General features: G+C 47.0%; 2 protein-coding genes across 2 annotated transcripts in view; one reads left to right on the top strand and one right to left on the bottom strand.

Moving 5' to 3' along the window:
- PTCD2 (pentatricopeptide repeat domain 2) overlaps positions 1 to 2,015 on the bottom strand; it is a 129,605-nt gene extending 127,590 nt beyond the window's left edge. The window contains exon 1 of the mRNA XM_077462497.1: positions 1,862 to 2,015. Coding sequence (XP_077318623.1) covers positions 1,862 to 1,934 — 73 coding nt within the window. The 5' untranslated portion in view covers positions 1,935 to 2,015. The remainder of the gene's footprint in view (positions 1 to 1,861) is intronic.
- Positions 1,995 to 24,789, top strand: part of MRPS27 (mitochondrial ribosomal protein S27) — a 167,150-nt gene continuing 144,355 nt past the window's right edge. Inside the window, exons 1-2 of the mRNA XM_077462496.1 lie at positions 1,995 to 2,125; positions 18,400 to 18,477. Of these exons, the coding sequence (XP_077318622.1) occupies positions 2,050 to 2,125; positions 18,400 to 18,477 (154 nt within the window). The 5' untranslated portion in view covers positions 1,995 to 2,049. The remainder of the gene's footprint in view (positions 2,126 to 18,399; positions 18,478 to 24,789) is intronic.

Below are 24,789 nucleotides of genomic sequence, written 5' to 3'. Positions count from 1 at the left end.
TTTACGATCAGAAGACTGGAATGAAGCTGCTTACGGCTTCAATCCAGTCTGTCCCTAGCCGCCAGAAGCGGCAGATTGTTGATCGGGGCCCCCGATGGAACGGGAGCCCCGGTAATAGCTCCTCCGGTATAACAGCCGAGCGGCTTTTAGCCGGCTCTAAAAAAACAGTACCGGGATGATGACTGCAGCTGCGGGCATCATCCCGGTATAAGCCCCGAAAGCCGAGTACGCACATCTACGTACGCTCGGCGGCAAGGGGTTAAATATCACCAAGCAAAAGCCCTATGTGTCTTAGAAAAATTATATAAACTTCATTTGGGTCCAGTGTTGCATGACTGAGTAACTGTCAGTCAAAGTACCACTGGACTGAAAACTTAAAGGTAGCTTGGTAACGAGGGGGTATTACAGGCTGTTAGGCGCTAACGACAAGCGGATGCATATATGCGTACTCATGGAAGTGGGGCTTTATCCTGTGGGGACATCTGAGTTTCTGCTGAGAACGTACCCCCCCACCCCCAACTGTCAATGAGAGCCCCGAGTCTTGAACTAACGACCAGGAAGCAGGATGCTTCCTGCTCACCCGATACCTATGACAGCATCTGATTGGGTATCACAGTGATCAGTCATTGTGCAGCCCACCATTGTGTGCGTTTTCCTTTTTTGAATGATACATTGTATCCCTTTCTCTCCTAGCTAGAGGGAAAAAAAATTGTAAACAAAGAAGCGTGTGCCTTGTCTTGGGTAGGGCTCCGTCTGTTCCCAGGTCTCAGAACCAGCAGGCCCGAGGCGCAGTAACTGAGGGAGGATTCAAGGCGTCCGGGTGTGCTCTCGGCTTGGAGAGGCACCGCAGCTCGTGTAAGCGACCGGGGAGGACTCTTTGGAGGAGGGCCAACAAGCGGCATCTGAAGAAGTGCCTGGTTGCTGGATTGTTAAGGACACTAACGAATCCACACTTTTCCAGTACTGCCAAGGAGACCGAGAACGTTCCAGGTACTGAGGAAAAGGTTCCTGTTCACTTTCGGTTACAAGTTACTCAAGGTCAGAGATTTCACAAGTTCCGGATCAAAGTGCTGACTGCCATAATCTCTGGCTAGAGATCTGTTCAGCCTTGAAGCGCCCAGCTGCGAGTGGCTACTCTCTGGCTTGTATTAGAGACTTTGTTAGGATTAGCAGTTCAAGGTGCCTGAGTTTCTTCACCCTTGCCCTCTGTTCCCATATGAGACTATGTTGTTGGATGTTACCCCTGCAAATAAAAACCTAATGGACTTTTATGGTGACAGCATCCAAAGTTGTTGGGTACTAAACCTGGGAACCCCTAGACGTGGAAGAACCAGCTGAGTGGAGGTAACCGGTAAGCCCAAAAGTTAAGGCCGCCCCTTTGAGGGTTATGGCCGCTACAATATAAAATATATATATATATATATATATATATATATATATATATATATATATATATATATATATATATATATATATATATATATATATATTTTTTTTTTTTTTTTTTCTTCTTTTTTTTTTGGAGATGACATCTACTATTTCCCACCAAATGAAATCCCCATTTGTCCTTGAAAACAAGGTACAATCCTAGGCCATGAAGAGGTTAATCACAAACAGAAGGATCAGTATCAGATAAGTGATATAAAACGTATTTAGGAAGAGCAATTGTCAGTCATAGTTCCCTCTCCTTGCAGTGCACCCTGGGATGTGGTATAGCGAGGCTGGAGGAGTCACGTGGTCAGAGTCCCCTTCATCCAGGCTCTCCCAATGTCACACAGGACTCTGTACAACCACTAACATGTAAGGCGTCCACCTTCTAGCAGATGTCTCGCACACAGGTTCCCTTTATCCCCCCGCTCACCTGTCAGGTGCAGTCCCCGGTGTTTGGTGTACAGAAGGCTCCGACTAATCGTCCTAAACATCAACGCCGCCATCGTATCCCCAGACTAGTCGCACACTGATCCTCAGCACGGCATGCCATTGGCTGCCCCACAGACCCGCCCCCCTCTTGTCACCCTCCCAGAGACAGGAGGCGTGCCCTCGTCCAAGATGGCGGCCTCCATGGTGTACCGGCGTGCGCTGGTCTCTTGGTTCCGTAACCCGGCGGTGACCCCTCTGGTGACAGGTACGGGCAGTGCTTGGTGTACATGGGGGGGATAAAGTCACCCACCTCTGGACCACCTATGGGCTCCGTACAGGTGAAGTGATTAGTGCTGAGCTCTGATTTCGGTCATTCTAAATGATTCCAGTAATGAGGATGTAGGAGCTGGAGAGCTACAAGTCCCAGCATGATGATTGTACACGGGCATGCCATTCTGCAGCTTACGTATTGATGGCAGCACTGTGCTATAGTAACCCGTTTATTAAAGGGCTCCTGTACTGGGGGGGGGAGACTAGAAGAGGATGGGGCCCCAGGCACGCTGTCAGCTTTGCCCCTCCCCCATCTTGTATCACTTGGCAACTGCGCTATATATATATATATTGTCAGGAATTGGGGGCTTCAATACCTAGCTTCTGTATATACACCTCCATGGCAGCCTGAGGTCATGTACTGAGTGCGCTCCCTGCACCCCCCCCAGCACACCGACCGAGCTATCGTCCTCCTCTGATGGGTGGAGGGGCTGTGATCACATTTTTACTATGAGGGTCAGTCACAGAGGTCACATGATACACGAGACAACTAACAGTGGTCGTAAAGGCTAAAGGTTTTTTCTTACCGTGATGCATTCCAATGTAGCCCCCAAAATGCTTACCTGATCTCGATCCAGCACTGTGCCCGAGAACAGCTGCATTGCAAACCCCCCCCCCCCCCCCCGACTCGCTGAGGGCAGCGGGAGCCATTGTGATGGATTTACTAAAGACAAATGGACTGAGCGCTTTGCAATTGAAGTTGCTCCAGAGCTTAGTGAATGAGGGGAAGCTCTGCTGACCTCCAACCAGGGTGGATATAAATCAATGATTTAAAAACGAAAAACTGATTGTTCTGATTTTCAATAAAATGCTTTTGGAGTAAAAATCTATCCAAAGATTTCCATTTTTAATAGTTTAATTTTATTCAGCATGAAATGGAGCTGTATATTCTGCAATATTTACATTTTTGGTAAACTCATTCAATGAATCCAAGCTCTGTAAGCTGAGATAACATGCACTGCATTGATGCATTCACACAATGACACAGTAACCATGAGATAAAACAAAGTTCAGGAATATCCCTTTATCCCATTGTTTTGCAAATCTATGTACACTACAAACTGTAGCTGAAAGGGAAGCCTTCTGATGGGGATGGAGAACCACTGGTCGGCGCTGAAGGGTCTGGACGCTGGCCTTCTGGCCTGGATTGGGGCAGCTCTAACTCGGGTCAGTTTTTTGGCAGGGAACGGCCAGTACTTCCTGAATGTAATTAGGTAAGCGTGATGGGAGCAAGGGTTGGGCCTGATGGCAAAGGGCTCTCACTAAGCTCCCAGATCTCCATGCCTTTCTGGGCTGTGGGTCAGGGATGCTTTTGAAAAGCCTGTGGTGATGTACCCCTGAAGTGGCAGTTCAGAGGTGCCTTCTCTTCACTTTGAGAAATCACTTCGATGTTTGGCACCATGGTCACTTCACCACAACACACATTTTTCACACCTGGCTCTTGGGCCCGGCCTTTTGGCTAGGACCAGGGGAAATTTTTATTCCTGGCCGGAGGGCTGGCCGTTGTATCTCACAATGGTCACCTTCACTCACTCTCCCACTTCCTTCTCCCCACTTTCTTTTTATTTATCCCTTGTTTGTCACTTTTTTGTTTGGTGTGTCACGTTTTGTCACATGTGATGAGTAGGGTGTCGTTCCTCGGGCCAACCCTGAAAGTCTTGGGAGGGGGTGGACATAGGCCTTCTGGCTTGGTTTGCCCCCTCTCTCTCTGGGGGTCTCCCTTCGGGGGAGCCCCAACCAAGTACTTGGGTGGGTCTGTTTTGGCAGACCTTCCAGAGAATGGTGGTCGTCTAGATGGACCTAGTATGGTACCTTAGTCCCCGTCTGGAGCCTAACGCCCTGGGGGATCAGGGTAAGGTCCTTCCTCGTGTAGAACAGTGGTACACCCTTTGCACGTTTTTGTGTTCACTCTTGATGTGTGTGCACTTTTTTTTGGCACCGGGTGGAAGTTTTTGGGTGTGTTTTGCACGCCATAGGCTTTTCAATAAAAAAAAATAAAAATAATAAAAAAATTTAATAAAATCGCTGTTTTTACTAACCTGACAGCTTATTATTCTGAATAGGAAACCTTCATTTTGTTTGCAAATATTAAAGATTCTAACTACCAGCAAGAATAAGTCCTTACATTTAAAGAGCACCTGTCATTTCAGATCCATCATGGCGATGCCTGTTAGCAGGCATCCACTCACCTGCTGTTGTGTAACTGCCGTATCACCAGCCATCCCATTAAAGTGAATGAGACTGTCGGTGAGTCAACAGCGGGACAGAGGAGCCACTGTGTGACAGAGATGACAGTTGCTCTTTAACCACTTGCAGACCGGACCAATTTGCTGGTCAAAGACCAGACCCCTTTTTGCGATTCGGCACTGCGTCGCTTTAACTGACAATTGCGCGGTCGTGCGAGGTGGCTCCCAAACAAAATTGACGTCCTTTTTTTCCCACAAATAGAGCTTTCTTTTGGTGGTATTTGATCACCCCTGCGGTTTTTATTTTTTGCGCTATAAACAAAAATAGAGCGACAATTTTGAAAAAAATGCATTATTTTTTACTTTTTGTTATAATAAATATCCCCCAAAAATATATAAAAAAACATTTTTTTCCCTCAGTTTGGGCCGATACGTATTCTTCTACATATTTTTGGTAAAAAAAAATCACAATAAGCGATTATTGATTGGTTTGCGCAAAAGTTATAGCGTTTACAAAATAGTGATAGTTTTATAGCATTTTTATTAATAATTTTTTTTTTTTTTTTTACTAGTAATGGCGGCGATCAGCGATTTTTATTGTGACTGCAACATTGTGGGGGACCCATCGGACATTTTTGACACATTTTTGGGACCATTGTCATTTATACAGTAATCACTGCTATATAAATGCAGTGATTCCTGTGTAAATGACACTGGCAGTGAAAGGGTTAACCAGTGGGTGGCAGTGTAGGGGTTAAGTGTTCCTAGGGGTGTGTTACTAACTGTGGGGGGGTTGGGCTTTCATTTAGTGAACACTGATCTCTGCTCCAATCACATGGAGCAGAGTAGAGGTCGACCGATATGGGTTTTTCTCTGGCCGATGCCGATATTTAGAAATCGGGGCGGCCGATGGCCGATATATGATGCCGATTTTTGCAGCCGATTTTTGTGGCCTATTTTTTTTATTTTTCCTTTATTAAATCTAACAGTTTAGTTAAATAATAAAGAAGAGATACAGAAAATTGCTTAAATTAACCATTTATTAAACAGAAGTACACAAGCCTCCAGTCAGTGCAAATGTCAGTTAGATAAAAACATAACTATGTATCTTAAAAATACACAAAAACAGGTGAGGTAATCAAAACGTTTGAAAAAAAAATCAACGTAATCAACAGAATAGATAGTAAACAATAGAAAAGTGGAAATTTTCTTTAGTTTTAGGCTTTTTGCTTCAGTTCCAGTTCCCGATTCTTTTCTTCACTCACATCCATCACCTAAAAGTTCTCTTGGTACTCCCAGTTTAAGAGCTTCAGGTTGTAGTTCAGGAAACAGAGCCTCTCTGCATTTTCTCCTGTGAGCCTGCTCCTCTTCTTGTCATAAATGATCCCAATCTCGCTGAACACTCTTTCACTGGGAACAGAAGAGGCAGGTGGACAGAGAAATTTTCTTGCCAGTGGTGCAAGATGACACAGGCGGGATACATTCTGTTTCCACCATTCCAGTGGCAGACCAGTCCGTCTGTCTATCAGTGGCTCTCGGAGGTACTTTTCCAACTGCTCAGAAATTAACTGCTCATCACTCTCTTCAGCAGGAGTTCCATGAGCCCCCAAAATGTTCGCATACATTTTCTCCAGAAGTCCAGAGGGACTGGGTTCCTCCTTCACTTCTGCCCTTGTCCTGGTCCGTTTTGGTTCTGGTCCTTCATCTCCACTGGTGGCTCTTTTTTGTTCGGACACAATAGCATTCTCTTCTCGCAGCCAAGTTTTTGCTTTGCTCAGTGTGTCACTTGCAAATACATGAGCCTTGTACCGAGGATCAAGCAGTGTTGCCAGCACCAAGCATTTGGTATCTTCAATCTTTGTGAATCGTCTCTCCATGCTTTGCCACATGGTTTCCCGAAGTGTTTGGATCCCCCTTGTGGTGTGACCCTCTGCCTGAAGCACCATCTTCAGTACAGCAATGCATGGGATGATGCAGGAGATGGAGGCCTCTGCCTTGCTGATATCCAAAGTCACTTCCTCAATAGGGCCCAGTGTATCTATCAAATTTGAGATGATATCCCATTGTTCTGCTGGAGGTGTGGTAAACTTGCCATGTTCTGCTACATAGAGATTGAGGGCACGCTTCTGCTCCAGCATCCTCTGCAACATATGTAATGTGGAGTTCCAGTGGGTGGGAACATCCTGAATGATGCTGTGCTGGGGGAGGCCAAGATCTTTTTGGATGGCTCCAAGACGCTGCTTTGCAAGCACAGAGTGGCTAAAGTGTGTAGCACAAGTCTTTAATTTGGCAATGATGTCCCCCACTACTCGCTGACTGCTGATGCCCTCTTTCACCACAAGTTGTAATGTATGTGCACTGCAGCTTAAGTCTGGTATATCTGCCAGTCTGAGGCCTTTAATCATGTTGGCACCACTGTCTCGCAGCACAAGCACCACTCTGTCTTGGTTGATGTCCCAATCATTAAGCATGCTAAGGAACATCTCCCTGATATAGTCCCCAGTATGGGAGCCAGACATGGCCTTGACATTTAGAACTACCTGTTTCCTTTCCCAGTTACTGTCTATAAAATGACATGTTAGGCTCATAAGTGATTCTGCTTCACCAGACCAACAGTCTGTTGTGAAGGACAAATAGGGTCCAGCATTTTCTGTTGTAATTAGTTTCTTAATCTGCTGTGTAACCTTGTACACACTGTCCAGCATGTCTGTGCGGTAGTATTTTTCACTTTTGATTGAATATCTTGGTTCTATGGTTGCCAGCAAGCGTTGGAAGCCAATATCTGCAACAACTGTAAAGGGCTGGTTGTCTGTGGCAATCATTTCTGTGATTAGGGTATCAATTTTCTTGGACCGGGGATCAGTATTTTGCCATTTTCTTTTAGAATCAAACATCTGTACTACAGTGGGCTGAAAGTTGGCAGAAGAAGAAGCTGCATCTTCTTTCTCCCTCTGTGCTCCTTTATAAGCTTGGAGGTGGTGGACTTTCAGATGATTCCACATATTTGTGGTATTTTTAGCCTTTCCTTTTTCTGCTCCCATGCTCAGCAATTTCTGGCACATATTGCACTTGGCCTTCCCTGATGTTGGCTCACTGAAATACTGCCATACTGGGTTTGATTTCTTTTCAGCCATCATCAAACTGTAATTATTAAAAAATTTAAAATTACAATCTTAGTAATTTTAAAGGAGGGCACAGCAGTGGCGGCTGGTGCTCAAACATTTTTTGGTGGCGCAAACAAACGGGAAAAAAAACCCCATCAAACGCAGCCACTGTGCCCCATCAAATGCTGCCAGTGTGCATCCCCCATCCGCCCTGCACTTACCTTGTCTCGGTAAGGCAGTGGGTCACGGCGGCGGTGTGCTCCACAATCCTCAATGTCTTCTCCTGTCCTCTGTATAGGCGTCCAATCAAACTGACTGTCGTTTCAGCCAATCAGGTGACAGGTAACAGACCCGAGCATCTGATTGGCTGAGAGGCGGTTCAGGGTTAGGAAAGTGAATGAATCAGTTTCCTAATACAGCGCTGAGTGAACAGCAAGCACCCAGCACCTTTTTGGATGCCTATTAGAGCCTATGGCTCTAATCGGGTGCTTCCAAAAAAAAAATGCCATGCATGAACTTATGGTGATAGATACGACAGGAGAGAGGCGCCAGCGCCCGTCTGCCCCTTATGGATGCACCTCCACTGGGGTACAGAGAGGCGGCTGTGGAGGTGGGGATACAGAGAGGTGGCTGTGGAGGTGAGGGGGTACAGAGAGGTGGCTGTGGAGGTGAGGGGGTACAGAGAGGCGGCTGTGGAGGTGGGGGGGTACAGAGAGGCGGCTGTGGAGGTGGGGGGGTACAGAGAGGTGGCTGTGGAGGTGCGGGGTACAGAGAGGCTGCTGTGGAGGAGGGGGGGTACAGAGAGGCGGCTGTGGAGGAGGTGGGGATACAGAGAGGCGGCTGTGGAGGAGGTGGGGATACAGAGAGGCGGCTGTGGAGGAGGTGGGGATACAGAGAGGCGGCTGTGGAGGAGGTGGGGATACAGAGAGGCGGCTGTGGAGGAGGTGGGGATACAGAGAGGCGGCTGTGGAGGAGGTGGGGATACAGAGAGGCGGCTGTGGAGGAGGTGGGGATACAGAGAGGCGGCTGTGGAGGAGGTGGGGATACAGAGAGGCGGCTGTGGAGGTGGGGGGGTACAGAGAGGCGGCTGTGGAGGTGGGGGGGTACAGAGAGGCGGCTGTGGAGGTGGGGTACTGAGAGGCGACTGTGGAGGGGGGGTACTGAGAGGCGACTGTGGAGGGGGGGTACTGAGAGGCGACTGTGGAGGGGGGGGTACTGAGAGGCGACTGTGGAGGGGGGGGTACTGAGAGGCGACTGTGGAGGGGGGGTACTGAGAGGCGACTGTGGAGGGGGGGTACTGAGAGGCGGCTGTGGAGGTGGGGTACTGAGAGGCGACTGTGGAGGGGGGGTACTGAGAGGCGACTGTGGAGGGGGGGTACTGAGAGGCGACTGTGGAGGGGGGGGGTACTGAGAGGCGACTGTGGAGGGGGGGTACTGAGAGGCGACTGTGGAGGGGGGGTACTGAGAGGTGACTGTGGAGGGGGGGTACTGAGAGGTGACTGTGGAGGGGGGGTACTGAGAGGTGACTGTGGAGGGGGGGTACTGAGAGGTGACTGTGGAGGGGGGGTACTGAGAGGTGACTGTGGAGGGGGGGGTACAGAAAGGTGACTGTGGAGGGGGGGTACAGAAAGGTGACTGTGGAGGGGGGTACTGAGAGGTGAATGTAGAGGGGTGGTATATAGAGGTGACTGTGGAGGAGGATCATCCATTTTCTAAATGGCAGGTTTCACTTTAAAAGGATATTAATTTATACAGTAGCATACTCCATTTTTTTGACTCACCGTGCATACAAGCTGGCATCTATCTGTATGCACGTGACCCAATAGCATGCACCTAGCCCTGATGAGCTGACCAGCCAATCACAGTGAGATAGAAACAGGCTCCGCCTCCGCAGGGAAGGAAGAGTATCTTAGCTAGTGCTGGCTACGATCTCCTGCGGAGGCTTGTGATATGTTAATGATGTTCCTCTGCTACTGCCTGGGGAAGGGAGGGGCGGGGCAGTGCAGTGCCAGTGAAACTTTCTCCTTCCACTCTATAGTGGCCAGCCGCACGGGTGAAGGATGGAGGATTAATTGTACATGCTGCTGCAGCGGGGACACAGGTCTGTACTGCAGGCGGCCGGGTATAGTGTTACCCGCAAATCGGCGTGGTATGCACAATAATCGGCCGATGCCGATTTCTTAAAAACGGCCAAATATCGGCCGATATATCGGTCGACCTCTAGAGCAGAGATCAGCGTCACTAGTTGCTAGGCAGAATGGAGAAATGTTGTTTACACAGCATTTCCTCGATTCGGCCGCTCCGTGAGACGATCGCGGGGATGCCCGCGGCGATCGAGTCCGGGGGTCCCGCGACCGGGCTCACGGGGGTCCCGACCAGCGCGAGAGCGTGCCGCCGCCGGCGAGCTCCCGATGGCAGGGCGGCATTGAATATTGGACGTACCTGTACGCCAATATGCCTGCCCGTGCCAAAAATCAGGAAGGGGGCAAATACTTTTTAACATAACTGTATGTACCTGCTGTACCATGGACTTGTATGAGAAAGTATCCTGTTCTCTTTGTATTGCTTCCTTTGTGTGTAATTCCCGGTGTTCCTACTAGTTCCCTTTGCTTTCCTATTAAGCAGGAAAGCAAAGCAAATATTCCACACTAAGCAGGAGAGCACATCATGGTCAGTTGTCTAATGGCGCTGGAAACTCAGCCTGCTCTCCTCTAATGATCAGACTTGTCCTGACCCCCATGCACAGATTTTCATTGGGAAGCTCAGTGTGCTGCTGTTTCTCCTCCTCCAGCACTCATGCAGCTGAGAACAGAGGGAATATGATCACTCCTAAAACAGGAAAAAAAAAAGGTATTTCTAATGTTTTTCATATGTATACACAAATATTTTCCTTTCGTTTTATTTTTTAAACTGTATGGGTTGTTGTACAAGGTGATCATTAACAAACACTTTAATGCCAAACTGTTAACCATCATTCTTATTCGCTCACGCAGAAATATCTTTCAACCACTAACCATATAACAATTTACCAACCACTGTTCACCAACTCAAAGTAGACAACATTACCCCATGAGGATGGACCATGACCAGGGAAAATAACAAAGGGAAGGGAGCAGGTCACAAGATCTAAAAGGAAGGCTCCACCAAAACTGCAGGACCTCATACAAGTCTATGGGAAAGCACAGCTAACTTGCATGCAACCGTGGACTAGCTGCGCTTTAGCAAAAACACAGTGGGGCAGTGTAAAGCCACCCTTAGTGGCTTTAGTGATGGTAAAGGTAGAAGTTTTTTTTATATTACATTACATTACATTACATACTACATTCTATGCATTAAGATAAAAAGCCTTCTGTGTGCAGAAGCCCCCCTAATGCTTACCTGTGCCCATTTCTATCCAGCGATGTTCCAGGAGAGACTTGGCTGCCAGAGACTCTCCTCCTAACTAGTTGAGACAGCAGCGAAGCGTCATTGGCTCTCACTGCTGTCGATCAAAGTTAGTGAGCCTGTGAGGAGAGGGGGGGGGAGGGGCGGGCCTAGCCAGGGCTTCGTGTCTGAATGGGCACACGGAGCTGTGGCTCGGCTCGGGTGCCGCCATAGCAAGCTGCTTGCTGTGGGGGCACTCATCAGTGGGGGGGAGGAGCCAGGAGAGCCGAAGAGGGACTCAAGAAGAGGATCCAGGCTGCTCTGTTCAAAACCAATGGAACAGAGCAGGTAAGTATGACATGTTTTGTTATTGTTAGGCAAAAAAATGACAAAAACAAGCTTTTACAATCGCTTTTAGGGCCGGATCACACTATTGCGATGCGAGAACCCTGCGAATCAACTGCGGGTTCCTGCATCGCATCCGGAAAGCACGGCAGTTCGCACTGCCATATGTGAACTGCTGGGGAGTGTCGTTTTATATATGCTAAAGACACCCCCATTTCAACTCTCATATCGCACTGCGAACTGACAATTCGGACATGAATCGGATCGCAATATGTGTGAACACACATGCGATCCGATTCTGGTCCGGACAGAAAAAAGGGTCCTGTGCGTGTTTGCACCCAATGCAGTGCGATATCAGTCATACTATCTGTATGGCTGACATTGCACCACACAGACATCGCATGTAATCTGAACAGCAGTGCGCTGCGAATTACATGCGATATCTGCCATCGCAATAGTGTGAACCGGCCCTAAAGGTGGTCATTTGAGAAATCACATCTCTGGTATTGGTTTACAGGGAAAAAGAATAGTGATCAGACAGACCATCCTCTGCTGGCCTCCTATAGACATGGATGGTCTCCTGGTCTGACTGTTTTGTTGTTGGGGGCTTTAGGTACCATCCCCATCCATGCATGTTATAGAAGAGGGGTAATCCAGCTTGCTGCATTTTTCATGCAGTATATACTCTATATGGATGAATGGCAGTACATGAGAAACATGTAAAATTCATCACATACGGCGACTCATGAAATATGCAGAGATGGGAATGAAAATATAGAAGGCGACATTCACTTTTTCTGCCACATTAAAGCCATATGCCATGGAACTCTTTATTCTCCAAAAAATAAACCTGTATTTTTAAAACCCCTTTGACCTACTTGTTTGTAATGAAGAAAAGTGATTTCCTATAACACCTCCTGTAGTCTCCTTGCCGTTTTTCACAAACAAATGTCTGCTTTAGGAGTGGAATTTCCAAAAAGCAGCCAAGCAGCTGTGGCCTCTGATTGCCGAATGTTCATCAATGTTATAGTGTAACCAAATGTACCTGGTATGTGTAAGGCCACAAATCATGCTATCGGCATGCCCACAGTGCTGTAATCTTGGTACACAAGAATCGTTCTCTCATACTTCATTAATAACACAGAACTCGCTGTTTAGCCCAATGAAAAAATCCACCCTTGCAGTGGGGCCCCCCTCTGTTCTGCAAGGATTAAAGAGGTTCTAAAGGTTGAAGGGTTTTTTTTTTGTTTTGTTTTTTACCTTTGTGTATTCTCTGCATGAAGATAAAAAAAAATCAGTATGCAGTGCCTCCTGCAGTCCCACTAATCCTTACCCAAGTCTGATCGCGATCCAGCAATGTGCACCAGAGCAGCTGCTTTCCCCGGTCTCTTCCTGCTCATTAGCTAAGAGATAACAGCAAGAGCCATCGGCTCAGACTGCTGTCAATCACAGCCAATGAAGAGGGGGTGGAGCTGAACCCTGTTCTGTGTCTTATGGACGCACAGAGTGGGGCTCGGGAGTGAGCACGCACGAGTGCCCCCATAGCAAAGGGCTTGCAGGAGGAGGGAGGAGGAGCCAGTAGCACTGGTGGGGGACACAACAAGAGGAGGATCGGGGCTGTTCTCTGCAAAACAGTTACCGAGCAAGTAAGTATAACATGTTTATTTTTTTAAATGAACCTTTAATAATACTTTATATGCTCAAACCTGCAATCAGCTCAGGTCTTACTCCATCATTCTCAGCGTACAATAGGGATAATGTCCCTATATTGTATGTAATGATGCTGAAGCTCCACCCACAGACTGGAGATTCAGGAAAGAAGGAGAGTGCTGTAGTAGTCAGCTAGAGGGGTGTAAGGCAAGTAAAACTACAGTTTCCCCGAAAATAAGACCTAGCGTGATTGTTGGTGATGGCTGCAATATAAGCCCTACCCTCCAAATAAGCCCTAGCCTGTTACCCCAAAAATAAGCCCTACCCTGAAAATAAGACCTACAAGGACTTTAACTAGGGCTTATTAGGGGGGAAGCGCTTATATTGCAGCTATCACTGACAATCATGCTTGGTCTTATTTTCGGGGAAACAGGGTACCTTTACACTAACCCCTAGACTTAAAGAGTATTTAACCCTTGCAGTGTAGGGGGGGGGCGCCCGAGGGTGGAATTTTTCATTTTTCCCTGGAGTTGGGCTTTTGGAATGCATTGCTATGGCTGCTACAAATTATTATAAAACCAAAAAAAAAAAAAAACCTCATGCTAGGTGTCCAATCGTGATAACAAAGTAGATGATCTAAATGAAATAAATAGCCTACAGCTGCTGTCCACCAAGTGCTAAATCACCTCAAATGATAATCAAAATAATACAGTAAAACCTTGGTTTGAGAGCATTTTGCAAGACAGGAAAAAATTTTAAATAAATTTTGACTTGATATACAAGCGATGTCTTGATATACAAGTAGCGTCATGTCACAACCGAGTATAAAAGAGAAGAGAGGCGCCTCTAAGTGTAGCAATATGGTTACATTTAATGAAGGTACAACATTTAGGCTCGGTTCACACAGGGGCGACTTGTCCAGGCGACTTCGCCGCCTGACAAGTCGCGCCCCGTTCTGTACTATGGAACCATTCTAATAGGAGCGACTCAAGTCGCTCTGACTTAGAAAAAAGGTTCCTGTACTACTTTGGGGCGACTTCAGGCGACTTGCATTGACTCCTATACAGAAGTCGTTTTGCAAGTCGCCGCTGATCGTGTGCAGGTCGCGGCGCTGCAAGTCGTGCCGCCCCTGTGTGAACCGAGCCTTAGCAATTCACATGGTTGATGATTAAAAAACAGGCACATCTAAGTGCAGGCATCCAGGGTAAAGCTGTCCACATAGACCATCCTCCTCACCGCCATAGACATCATCCCTTTCACACTGAGCTCCATGGCCGGTTCAAGACAAGCTTTCAGATCGTTCTACTGCAGGGTAGTCTTCCCGGTCATGATTACAGACAGACAGCAGTGAGAGCCGGCGGTGCAGGGGATGGTCTTTGTGGACAGCTTTACCCCGGGTGCCTGCATACTTAGATGTGCCTCTTTTATACGAAGTGTGCTTTTGTTTGAAATGTAAAATTTTTGCTTTAATTTTGCTTTAAGGCTGTCAGTAGATCGACCACTACAAGCTCAGTAGTGCCTAAAAATGGAGAGCAAGTGAGCATGTGCAGAGCAGGGTGAGACAGTGGGGGTTATTTATGGAAATAAATATTTAAGGAAAATCTACTTTGCACTGCAAGAGCACTTGGAAGTGCCGTCGCTGTAGATCTGAGGGGGACACGCAAAGAAAATAAAAACCAGCATTTTAACTTGCACATGATTGGATGATAAAATCAGCAGAGCTTCCACTCATTTCAGATCTTCCCCTTAGATTTACGACACTTTCAGTGCAAAGTGGATTTGCCTTTTGTAAACCCCCATTGTATTACTGGCTTTTAAACAGTATAGATACTTCTTTTTAATGCTTCACATTAGAGCTGCCACGACGAGTCGACATAATCGGTTACGTCCACTACAAAAATGCGTTGACGTGTGTGCAGGGCGTCGATGCGTCACAGTGGCAGTGCTTAGTATCTACCGCTGCCCTCCGTGCTGCCGTCCCTAGGGGTGCAACGGATCATCGCTCGGATCGGCACATGCCGCGATCCGCGGAGCGCTCCGCGGTCTCGGCCTAGCTCCGAAGCGGCGGCCATCTTTCTACACCCAGGTGTTTACAATGTGATCGATCCAACGGAGCAATCACTTGTAAACAAACCAACGTCATGACATGACGCCGGTTTCTCTCTCCCCTCTCTGTACTGATCTGTGCAGTGGAGGGGAGAGATCGGATGGAAGCAGCCATCCCTCCATACCCAGCCCAATACTCTGCCAGCCAATGCAATACAATACTCTGCAATACAATACTCTGCCAGCCAATGCCATACAATACTCTGCCATACAACAATACTCTGCCAGCCAATGCCATACAACAATACTCTGCCAGCCAATACTCTGCCAGCCAATACTCTCAAGGTTATCCAAAGGATTAATTAGCTAAACAAAAAAAAAACACTAGATTCATTAAAAAATAAAAATAAAAAAATAATCTGATAGTCATTGACTAATCGAAAAAATAATCGATAGATTAGTCGACAGGCAAATTAATCGTTAGTTGCAGCTCTACTTCACATAGCTATACCAGCAAAAGGGGCCAGCCTGAAGTGATCTAAAGTGATTATAAAGTCTTGTTTTTCTTAGTAGCAGTAGATTTGCACACAGCAGCTCGGGTCCCTCTTCTGTCCTCCTGGCCCCTCCCTCCCTGTTAACTGCCCCCACAGCAAGCAGCTTGCCATGGGGGCACCTGAGCCAAGTCACAGCTCCCTGTGTCCATTCACCCTGCCCCCTTTCTCTTCTCATTGACTGACTGACTTTGATAGCAGCGGGAGCAGTCGAGACATTCCTACAACATCGCTGGATCTAGAGGGACCTCAGGTAGGTGTTAGAGGGGCTGAGAGGGGCTGCTGAGCACAGAAGGCTTATTTGACGATAAAAAAACTTCTGACATTACAATTACTTTCATTTTCTGCCTAAAGTTTCATTTTCAGCGGAATTAAACTAGTGAAAAAGGAGACTTTCTTCCAGAAGGACATTTGAGAGGTCAGGAGCTGATGTGGACGAGAAGGCCTGGCTCGCAGTCTCTGCTCTAATTCATCCCAAAGGTGTTCTATGGGGTTTATGTGGAGGCCAGTCAAATTCCTTCTCCCCAAACTCGCTCATCCATGTCTTTATGGACTTTGCTTTGTGCACTGATCCAAATCACTTAGTGGAGGGGGGATTACAGTGTGGGGTTGTTTTTTAGGGGTTGGGCTTGGCCACTTGACCACTGGGCACTTAAACCCCCTTCCTAACCAGACCAATTTTCAGCTTTTGGCGCTCTCACACTTTCAATGACAATTACTCATACAACACTGTACCTATATGAAATTTTTGTCCTTTTTTTCACACAAATAGAGATTTCTTTTGGTGGTATTTAATCAGTGCTGGGTTTTTCATTTTTTGCGCTATTAATAAAAAAAAGACTGAAAATTTGGTAAAAAAAAAAAAATAATAAATTCTTTGTTTCTTTTAAAATTTATTGGCAGAGTATTGGCGAGTATTGCACTGTTGCAGAGTATGGGCAGAGTACTGAAGATTCTTGGCACAGAGCAGTGCTGTGGGCACTTCACATCCAGCCCACAGCGCTGCTGCCATCTCTCCCCTCTCCCCTCTCACTGTACCTATCAGTACAGAGGGGGAGGGAGGAATTGGCGTCATGACTTGACGCCAGTTTGTTTACAAGTGATCGCTTCACCATTTGACGGAGCGATCACGTGGTAACCGGCCGCTATCAGCGGCTGTTTACCGTGATATGTGATCACGGATGTTCCCGGGTGCGTGCCCCAGGGGGCGTGCGGGAGCAAGATTCTGGGAGGACGTCCCACTGACGTCCACCCAGAATAGGCCCGGTCGGCATGTGGTTTAAGTGGTTGTAAACCCACTTTGAAGAAAAAAAAAATACTAACACGGGCGGCACAGTGGTGTAGTTGGGCAGCACAGTGGTGTAGTGGTTAGCACTCTCACCTAGCAGTAAGAAGGGTCGCTGGTTCAAATCCCAACCACGGCACTACCTGCCTGGAGTTTGCATGTTCTCCCTGTGTCTGCGTGGGTTTCCTCCAGGTACTCTGGTTTCCTCCCACAGTCCAAAGACATGCAGGTAGGTTAATTGGCTTCTGTCGAAAATTGGCCCTATTATATGAATGGTGACCTTGGATTGTGGGCTCCTGGAGGGTAGGGACCGATGCAAGTGTGCAATGTACAGGGATAGGGACAATTGTAGACACTCACTCAGGTTGAACTGGATGGACTGGTGTCTTTATTCAACCTTACTAACTATGAAACACCTGCAAGACATAGCATACTAGCTCATTATGTAATACTCATCTGAGATGGAAGCCATTGCTGCAGTGCCCGTACACAGCACCGGCCGGTGACATCACTCCTGGGGTTACTTCCGGGTGTTGCTGCTCCGGCAATGTAATTGGCTGGAGCCGGGATGACATCTCTCCCACGCATGCCATTGCTTCAGTTTGCTTAAGTGTGCATGTGCCGATGATGTCGGCACATGCAAATACAGGGATATTTCTTAAACTGTGCATGTTTAGGAAATATCCTGGGTAGCTACAGGTAAGCCTTATTATAGGCTTACCTGTAGCAAAAAGTGGTCTGTAAGTGTTTACAACCACTTTAATTCCAGTGAAAGGAACTCTTAAGGCATCAGCATAGCAAGACATTTTGGACAATTTCATGCTCCCAACTTTGTGGGAACAGTTTGGGGATGGCCCCTTCCTGTTCCAACATGACTGCCCACCATTGCACAAAGCAAGGGCCACAAAGAGATGGCTGAGCAAGTTTGAGGTGAAGGAACTTGAATGGCCTGCACAGAGTCCTGACCTCAACCTGATAGAACACCTTTGGGATGAACTGCGAGCTAGGCCTTCTCGTCCACATCAGTGCCTGACCTCACTAATGCATTTCTGGAAGAATGGTCAAACATTCCTATAGACACAATCCTAAACCTTGTGGACAGCCTTCCCAGAAGAGTCAAAGCTGTTATAGCTGCAAAGGGAGAGCCAACTCAATATTGAACCCTACAGACTAAGACTGGGATGCCATTAAAGGTCATGTCCCAATACTTTTGATAATATAGTGTATGTTTGTAGTCTTTGGTGTGGGTGAGGGAGCCTGGCTTGTAACTTGCACCAGGGCCCTATAGTGTGAAGCTATGTATGGAAAGCCTGTATTGGGGATCAGGATTACAAAGTGCTTTACTGTCTCCAGTCAGATTCAGACCCATTGAGACCCATTTCTGGGATGCGGCTGTAGTAGGGTATATAGATCCCATATTGGCACGACTGCAGTGTTTGCTGGATAATATCCGTTCACAGATTGCTTTCATCTCTGAATCAGAAGGTGCTCGTTGATACATCATGAAGCTGTGCATCTAAATAAATGGCTTCTCCCTGATTTGTAATAATTACACACATGAAATTTTAATAAAATGGTTATCTTGGCATTCAAAATAATATGTGTGGTTCATGTGCTCATTGTATGCTTGGAATGAATCATTTTGAACGAATTAAAAGTGAATTTGTTATTTTTTGCAGGGAAAAGATTTCTTCTTTCTTCGGCATATACCAGTGACGGTGCCTGGGAGAAATGGGAAAAAGAGCCACATGACTTAGGTGAGTTCTCATATCCTTGTACTGCAGTGTTTAGTTCACTCCTCCAAGGAATGAAGCATAAAACCTTCTCTGTTCCTTCATGGCGGGACTTTCCATCCATTGGAGGTTTTCCGATAGGCTCATTTACACCAAATGTATTTGTGCATTTAAACCCAATATGAATGCATATGCAAAGAAAATGAATGTATTTCACTGAGCGTAGTTTTCATGATTGTGGTGCTTTCATGTGCATTTACAAAGGAATAAAGCATGCTGCATTTTTTTCACATGTAAACATACCTGAACACACTGAAAACACATAAATGGAACTCAATAATAAAACAAATGATAAATAATGCCTACAAAACATGCCTTAAGTGCACTAAAAATGTGAGGCAACTGCAAAACTGTATCATAAATGCAATGCAAAGCCTGTATGTTTTGTACACACCGATGCAGAATTCTTCCTGACTGCTGTGGGTCACACTGTGTATGCCTCTGATCTTCAATTCTTATATGCAGCTTGACCACCAGATGGCAGTGTTCATTTAAAATTCATGTTTCTTGTACAAATTACACCTTTTGGTAGTGTCCTCCAAAAATAATGATTCTCACTCTAAATTCCAAAGTATGATAACCTTGGTGGTCCTATGCTCTTCCCACCTGAGAGCAGACCTGCCACCTCCCCCTCCTGCAGGATGTCCCCTTTTCTCCCCTCCCCCCCTTTTTTTTTCTCTTTCTTCCCTTCTTTCCTGATTCTTATTTCCTTATCTCTTTCTTTTGTTCTTTGCTTCTTTTTTGCAACCAGGGATCGTGCCTAGGGCTGCCCTTGTGAAAAAATATATAAACTGAATGTATAAACTCACGCTAAATGGTGTAAAAAAGTAAATAAGTAAAATAAAAATGCAGCTGCTACACACAAAGTGCTAATCACTTGGAAAACATATAAAAATAAATATAGCACTCACAAACACCATGAATAAATATCCCAATGTATATTAGACCAAATAATGTCCAAACGAAAAGTGACAAAAAGTGTTCCAATCCGAAGGTAAGCAGAGCAAAAGGCTTCAGAAATTTTCAGGAGTGCAACACCCCCTCATGTGTCCCCACTCACAGGATTGTGACGACCCCCAGCTTTTCAGTCTGGTGGGACACTTAGAGCTTTGTAATGGTGTCCAGGAATGATGGATGTGGTATCAGATCTTCAAATTCAAAAGTTTCTTTAAGAAGTTTATCAGCAGAACAAAACGGGTATTCAAAAGTGAAGAAAAAATGGAACTGATAGTGAAGTACCATTAAAATAAATTTATTTGTACAGGGGAGTGGGTACTTACAAAAAATATGATCGAACAGGCTTCAAATATAGATCCGAACATGTGAAAAGATCATTTGTGGCGTGCGTTCCACAGGACTGGTAGTGACGTCAGTAATACCGGAAATTGACGCAATATATGCTTCATTAGTGTCAGGGCTGGGCTCAGCCCTTCCTTCCCAGAGCAGACCACTCAGCTGTCTGTTAATTGCCAGCTCTAATCTTTTTCCACAATGACTTACCTGATGATGATATCCTGTTTCAGTCCTGCTGGTTACTTAAGCTGTTCAGTTCAGTTCCTCTCTGCCTTTGCCTTGGTCAACACATCCAGAGACTCTCCTGTGTACCTGTTGAAGACTTGCTTGGCTGACGTCCCTTCTGGCTCCTGATCCTGCTTGCTGTTCCACTACGCTGACTCTCCAGTTTCCAGATTTCCTGGCCTGTCCTGAAGTATGCTGATCTCTGGCTCCCTGACGTCCTGGCTTGTCTGACTATCCGTTCCTTTTACCAAACTCTGGCTATGATTTAACTACATTGCTCTGTTTACAGACACTCCTGAATTGCATAGGCTCACCTGGAATCTCCCACTGTGGCTGCTCCAGTTCAACCCGTGTTGCATGCCGTTCCTGCTGCTGCTTCAGTCTCTGTGCAGGCACCTGCCTCGAGTATTACCTCTGTAAGAGGTATGTCTGGTTCGATTTGGGGGCGATCCAGTTCAATACAAAGGGTTTCTCAATCAGGTTGAGATATACTTCGAGATGCTGCCCTAGGTGTTTCTCATGGACAGAAGCAAAGTAGGTTTTATGATATCTTTGTTTTCTGAGAGAGCCTTGGCCTGGACAAACCTTCTATGGTAAACGCAAAAACTCGTTGGCCGCAGTTACCCAGAGTTTGTGGCTTCCTTTAAAAAGGTATTTGACATTCCTGCATGCTCTGCTTCTGATGCCAAGTGCCTCATGTCCATCAAATGGAGCACAAGAACTGTTGCCGATTATGCCATTGAATTCCGTACTCTGGCAGCAGAGGTTGTGTGGAACAATGAGGCCCTCGTGGCTGCTTTTTCTCACGATTTCTCTCGAATACTATCAAAGATGAGATAGGAGCCCGAGATATAACCACTGAGCTGGAGAAGTTGATCACATTTGCCATCCTCATTGACTCCAGACTCAAAGAGAGACTCTCTTTTAGTGAGTACTTGCGGAAGCTTCCTGTACATCTCCAAGCTTTGAAGTCCCACCCTTGCCTTCCTCACCTCCCGTTCCTCCTGGCACCGAGTCGGTCAGTGAAGATGAACCCATGCACTTGGGCTTCACATATCTCTCTGCAGATGAGAGAACCTTTAGGAGGAGGAAGAGATTGTGTCTTTATTGTGGCCAGGCAGGTCACTTTTTGAAGTCTTGTCCTACCCGTCCAGGGAACGCCAGAACCTTGGGGTCATGTAGGCGACAGACCTTAGGTGGCGTTGTTTCGCCCCCAGTTATCCAGAAGGATAAGCCCCTGGTTCTGTTTACCCTTTCTTGGTCTGAGTCATCCCTCAAGATACAGGCTCTAATCGACTCTGGGGCTGCAGGCCTGTTCATTGATGCTGCCTTTGTATCTAAGCACTCCATTCCACTGCAGCTTCATATCACTCCACTTGCCATTGAGGCTCTTGACGGGAGACCTTTACAGCCAGCCCATGTGACTCTTGAGACTGTTCCATTGTACATGGCCATAGGGGCTCTTCATGAGATTATCCAATTCCAAGTTATTTCCTCACCTAAGTTTCCACTGGTTATTGGTTATCCTTGGTTACAGAAGCACAAACCCCTCTTTTGAATGGCTTTGTGCTGAGATTCTCTCCTGGTCGCCACAATGCAGCAAGACATGTTTCCAGAATGTGGCTAAGGTCCTATGCACCTCTTCACTCTCCTCCCTGCCGAAGGAGTACCGCGATTTTACCGATGTTTTTGACAAAGGTCAAGTCGGTAGTTTGCCTCCACACCGGTCATATAATTTCACATTTGACCTTCAACCTGGTGCCATACCCCCTCGTGGCCAGGTTTACCCTTTGTTGGTCTCTGAGGATAAGGCCATGGAGGAGTATGTTGCAGACGCACTTTCTCAAGGATTCATCCGCAAGTCCTCGTCTCCTGCTGGTGCTGGTTTCTTCTTTGTGAAGAAGAGGAGTGGTGAACTGAGACCCTGTATTGATTATAGGGGTCTCAATCTTTTAATGGGTGACAAAATTCTTGCTGCTCAGGTCCATGAGAAACCTTGTGACTGCTGCTTTGTCCCTGAGAGTCTCCGTACTGCCGTGCTCCAGACTTGCCATCCGCCCAAGGCTGCTTGCCACTCTGGGAAGAATCAACTCTCTTAGTTGATCGGTTCTTTGAAGATGTCTCATTGTATTCCACTTAACAAGTTGCCCACATCTAAGGAACTGGCTTCCATGTTTGCTCCGGAGATAATTCGCTTACATGGGCTACCAAAGGTGATCATCTTGGATGGGGTAGTCAGTTTGTGTCCCGGTTCTGGCGAGCCTTTTGTGCACAGTTGGGAATTCAGCTTTCTTTCTCCTCTGCATATCACCCACAGTCTAATGGGGCCGCAGAATGAGCCAACCAGTCCTTGGAGCAGTTTCTACGTTGCTATATTTCTGACCATCATAACAACTGATCAGACCTTTTACCTTTGGGCAGAGTTTTCTCACAATATTGCCTTGAATTCTGCTTCACGATTGTCCCTGTTTATGACAAATTATGATTTCCAGCTTTCCATGTTGCCTGACTCCTTTTTTTTCTGCAGAGCATCCCTGCATTAGAGGAGCATCTCCGTGGTCTTCGTTCCACTTCGGCACAAGTCCAGGAGACTTTGCGACATGCCAATGATAGGTACAGACTCCATGCTGACCGCAGACACTCGCCTGTGCCTTCTTCCAGGTTGGAGACGGGGTCTATCAGTCATCTCACAAACCTCCGATTCTGTGTCCACTCACTGAAATTGGCACGTTGGTTTATTGTGCCTTTCCGTATTCTCCTCAGGATTAACACAGTGGCTTACACTTTAGACCTTCCTTCTAATATGCATATCTCAAATGCATTCCATGTCTCCTTATTAAAACCTTTGGTCTGCAACTGCTTTACCATCTCGGTGCCACATCCTCACACAGTACAGGTTGAGAACCATGAGGAGTATGAAATACAGTCCATTGTTGACTCTCGTAGGTTCCGTGGGCACATACAGTACCTGGTGCATTGGAAAGGATACGCTCTGCTGGAACGCTCTTGTGTCTCATCCTCGTACATGCCTCTGTCCTCTTCCGTGCTTTCCATAGACATTTTCCTCTCTAACTTGGTAGTCTTCTGAGGGGGAGGGGTCGTTGAGGAGGGGGTACCGTCAGGGCTGGGCTCAGCCCTTCTGAGAGGAGGCCACTCAGCTGTCAGTTAATTGCCAGCTTCAATCTTTTCCACAGTGACTCACCTGATGATGATATCCTGTTCATCGGTCCTGCTGGTTACTTAACCTGTTCAGTTCAGTCCCTCTCTGCCTTTGCCTTGGTCAACACATCCAGAGACTCTCTCCTGTGTACCTGTTGAAGACTTGCTTGGCTGACATCCCTTATGGTTCCTGATCCTGCTTGCTGTTCCACTACGCTGACAGTCAATATGTGGTAGGAAGCCATTTCTAGAGCTTTGTTCTCATTGGTGGATCCTGTCATTCATCTAATTCTAGCTGTGATCTCACTTTGTCATACCATGTCTAACTGGTAAAAAATGTGTTAAAAACACAAATGAATTCCGCTCTGTACTCAGTAAGCCAATAAATGTACTTTGTATTATAACCAGAGTAAGTACATGAATGTGACTTGGTATAAGCCTGATTCAGTCCCTTATACTGCAGCTCTCAGACTGGGACAAGGAGGGACAGGACTGGGAGCCAATGCAAATATCTTGACAACAAGAGTAAATGGCAGAAGGATAACTTCATTCTACTGCTGCACTTTCAGTGTTCAGTTACAAGATGGGGAGTGAGAGAGGACATCACTGTATTCGTTCTACAGAATATACCGTATATACTCGAGTATAGGCCGACCCGAATATAAGCCGAGGCCCCCAATTTACCCCAAAAAAACTGGGAAACTTATTGACTCGTGTATAAGCCGAGGGTGAGACATGCCTGTCCATCCCTGTGTGTCCGTCCATCCCTGTGTGTGTGTCCATCCATCCCTGTGTGTGTGTCCGTCCATCCCTGTGTGTGTGTCCGTCCATCCCTGTGTGTGTGTCCATCCGTCCATCCCTGTGTGTGTGTCCATCCCTGTGTGTGTGTCCATCCATCCATCCCTGTGTGTGTGTCCATCCATCCATCCCTGTGTGTGTGTCCATCCATCCATCCCTGTGTGTGTGTCCATCCATCCATCCCTGTGTGTGTGTCCATCCATCCATCCCTGTGTGTGTGTCCATCCATCCATCCCTGTGTGTGTGTCCATCCATCCATCCCTGTGTGTGTGTCCATCCATCCATCCCTGTGTGTGTGTCCATCTATCCATCCCTGTGTGTGTGTCCATCTATCCATCCCTGTGTGTGTGTCCATCTATCCATCCCTGTGTGTGTGTCCATCCATCCATCCCTGTGTGTGTGTCCATCCATCCATCCCTGTGTGTGTGTCCATCCATCCATCCCTGTGTGTGTGTCCATCCATCCCTGTGTGTGTGTGTCCATCCATCCATCCCTGTGTGTGTGTCCATCCATCCATCCCTGTGTGTGTGTCCATCCATCCCTGTGTGTGTGTGTCCGTGCAGCCTTGTGTGTCCAGCCTACCTGTGTCCCGAGCCTCCGTCGTCCCGTGCCTCCGTCCCGTGCCGAGCCTCCGTCCTTCTGCCATGCCAGGATCGCCGCTCTTCGTCGGTGCCTCGGCGGCCATTCCTCTGTTCAAAAGCCGCGCCTCCGTCTGTGATAGGCGGAACACTCAATTTCCCAGCAGTCTGTGTTCCGCCTATCACGGACATCCTCTCATCCTCGTCCGTAGTATGAGGATGA

Source organism: Lithobates pipiens, unplaced genomic scaffold, assembly GCF_037356315.1.
Source record: "Lithobates pipiens isolate NorthernLeopardFrog02 unplaced genomic scaffold, aLitPip1_a1.2 Scaffold_3, whole genome shotgun sequence".
Lineage (NCBI taxonomy): Eukaryota > Metazoa > Chordata > Amphibia > Anura > Ranidae > Lithobates > Lithobates pipiens.
This window is presented reverse-complemented; position numbering and strand designations above follow the sequence as displayed.